We start from the raw sequence: 3,123 nt of genomic DNA, 5'->3' as shown, positions 1-3,123 counted from the left end.
TATATACAGGCATGTGTATGGAATAAATTTTCAAAATCGACATGTATCGGGTCGGTAATTGAGCATGACTAGCTGTGCGGTGTAGCTTGATTACTGTACAGGGAGGCCGCGTAAATTTGTATGGGCCCCGTGCGCGTGCGTGATCAACCCGAGCTCCCATAGATCTTTTCAGCAGTGCTGGAGATCGCAACGGACAGTGGTGTGCGCGTGCGGATAGCCCTGCAGAGGCGTGTGGTTTTCTCGCTTTGGGGTTATTGTGAATTGCAGTGCGTTCTATATAGCCTCATAAGCATTAAATTTTTATCGCTGAAAGAGATCTAGTGATCGAAATTGTAAATTATTATCGGTCAATATGAATGTTGGTTTATCTTGTCAAAAGAGGAATGCCAATGTTCAATTGATATTTGAATCCCGATTTAGATAGAAGAAGATAAGACGAAAAATCTTCCGATGGATGAGGAAGAAAACCAGGATTCACTGGTTGACTACGATAGTGACAGCAGCGTGGTCACAGTGGTAGAGAGAGAGAGAGGTAGTGATAAAACAATAAGTAAAGATGAAGGTAAAAGAGTATTTTTTTAAATAAAACAATCAAGAAGGATAATATACTTGTGTATTCAGAGATAGAGTAATTTAAAAATGGTGTTTAGAAGAAAAAGAGAACAAGAAGGAGACTGAAGCAAAGGGTGCAATCCCGAAACGCGGCAAACCAAAAATTATAGAGAACATAGATGTAAATAGAGAATGGGCTGAAAATCGTCCTGTACTACCTATAGGGACAAAGATACTTTACGAGAAACAAGAAAAGATGGTTGAGAAAATGGAATCGGTAATGAAGATGTTGGATAAGGTTATGACCCAAGCAACCTCCATGATGGAAAACATGGTAGAAGTCGCCCGCGTAAATTTAGAGAAAGAGAAACTAAAGATTAGACGTTTAGAGGTAAATAAACAGAATACGCAAAGTAAAGTAGAAAACGGTATACAAACGGTTAAAGAATCAGAAGTAGAGCCTAAAAAGAAAAAGTTAGATGAAACAGTCTGTTCAGTCGAGAAAAATAGAAGTTTAGAGACAATTAAGAGTGCTTTAGAAGTAGAATTAAACAGTCAAAGGTTGCATATTAGAAGAGAATATAAGCTAACGCAAAAATCCAACTTTGATCTTTGGATGGATTATTTAAAATCCGAATTAATGAATAACGAGTTATTAGATGTAATAGATTCAAACATTGATAGTCCAGAAAATCTTTCCAAATTAAAAGTTGCTAAGAGAAAAAGTTTAGTTAGAGATATAATAATCAATCATTTAGATGAAAATTATCATAAAAAGATTTTACATGAGAAAGATCCAAAAGAAATTTTGAAGAAATTAAGAAGTTATAAAAAGAGTGAAGTAAACGTTACTCATACATCGGTACGAACTAAACTCTATCAAATTAAAATGAGAAAAGACGAAAAAGTAAGTGATTTTTGCGAACGCTTTGATTCAATAATTAGAGAATATGAATCATGCGAAGATGCGATACCTCTCACAGAACAAGAAATGAGATCTGCATTGTATCAAGCTGTGTCAATTAATGTGCCGGAACTGAGGAATGTAGATTTAATTAGAAGACAAACTAATCTTAAAGAAATGAATGTAGATGAAATAAAATCTTTCATGATGCAGTTAGAGGCAGAGACTAAGAGTGAAGTTAGAGAGAAGCTAGAGAAACCAGAGGTTAGAGTGCAGAGGGCTACCACAGAAGAGCACAAAGAAGTAAAGTGCTACTGATGCAACAAATTGGGTCACATGGCGAAGGACTGCCCACTAGCGGGATCAGAGGCCTGGTTCTGTTACTACTGCCAGGAGATTAGAGGACACAAGGGTGATAGCTGTCCGAATGCCGGAGCCCAGACGAACAGATTTAGAGGAAAAGGGTATACAAATAAAACCGTTAATAAAAATATAAACAAAAAGAATAGATGGTAAAGGAGATCTTTTGTTGTTAACAAATGAGAAAGAAAAGAAAGTAATTAAATTAACAAATGTAATTGCAACGAAGGAAGTATCCGAAAATTTACTATCTTTAAGAAAGCTGGCTGATGCAGGGTTCAGTATTTATTTAGATGATAAAGTGTTTAAAGTTCACAATAAACTAACAAATAAAATTGTTTTTGAAGGAATTTATGAGAAACCAAATTGGATTATGCAATTTGAGGTTAAAAACAATAATATAGAGGACAATGAAAGTGTAGAATGTGCTGTGTATAGATGTAGAGAATTGTTCCACATTGTGAGTCTCCTGAACAATCGCAAGCAAACATTCGGACCAGTGAATTATCAATTTCAGAGGGAGAATTAGACGAAAGAGACAATGTTGGCTCTGCGATTGGGAGGGAGAATAAAGAAGAGCTCACAAATGTGAACGAAAATATAGAATACAATAATGCTGAACTCGATCAAGTCATTAAGTTAGAAGATATACAAACATTAGAGAATATAGAAGAAATGTGTGAAAGCTCAGTAATTGAAAAAGTAAAGAAATTAGAGAAAATAAATGAGGCGATGTTATGGCATGTTAGATTAGTTCATGCGTCGTTAAACTATTTAAGACAGCTACAAAAAGTAGAAAAGAGATTAGAGACAGTTAAGTTTGATAACTCCATATTAGAGTGTGAAGTCTGTATAATGGCAAAGATGGCAAAATTGCCGTTTAAAGAAAACAGAAATAGAGCACAGAGACCACTACAAGTGATACATACGGATATCATGGGTCCAATAAAACCTACATCTTATCCAGGACGAAAGAGGTTTATAATAACCTTTATAGACGATTATTCTAGATTAGCGAAAGCTTACTCCTTGAAGACGAAAGATGAATCGGGAGAAGCTCTAGAGAAATACCTAATATCCGCCAGAAATCTAATAGGAAAAGAAGAAAAGCTATGCTATGTGAAGTCAGATCAAGGCAAGGAATTTACGGGAGGTGCTTTTAAAGAAGTGTTAAAAAGAGAAAATATAGAAGCCATATATGCACCACCGTACACTCCGGAACATAATGGAGTTGCAGAAAGATTCAACAGAACGATGCAAGAGAAAATAAGAACATATATGTTCGACTCGGGATTACCAAAGAGTAT

At 35.6% G+C, this 3,123-nt stretch overlaps 1 protein-coding gene across 1 annotated transcript; it reads left to right on the top strand.

Annotated features, from left to right (window-relative positions):
- Positions 1-420: 420 nt before the first annotated feature.
- On the top strand, positions 421-1,774 carry LOC112467509 (the record flags this gene model as incomplete). The annotated part of the gene is made up of 3 exons (XM_025036157.1): positions 421-562; positions 651-1,282; positions 1,670-1,774. Coding segments are annotated over 3 exons (879 nt in total), but the record flags the coding sequence as incomplete, so codon positions are not given.
- Positions 1,775-3,123: the final 1,349 nt, after the last annotated feature.

The sequence above is a fragment of the Temnothorax curvispinosus genome, unplaced genomic scaffold, assembly GCF_003070985.1.
Source record: "Temnothorax curvispinosus isolate PA1 unplaced genomic scaffold, ASM307098v1 QBEX01017474.1, whole genome shotgun sequence".
NCBI lineage: Eukaryota > Metazoa > Arthropoda > Insecta > Hymenoptera > Formicidae > Temnothorax > Temnothorax curvispinosus.
This window is presented reverse-complemented; position numbering and strand designations above follow the sequence as displayed.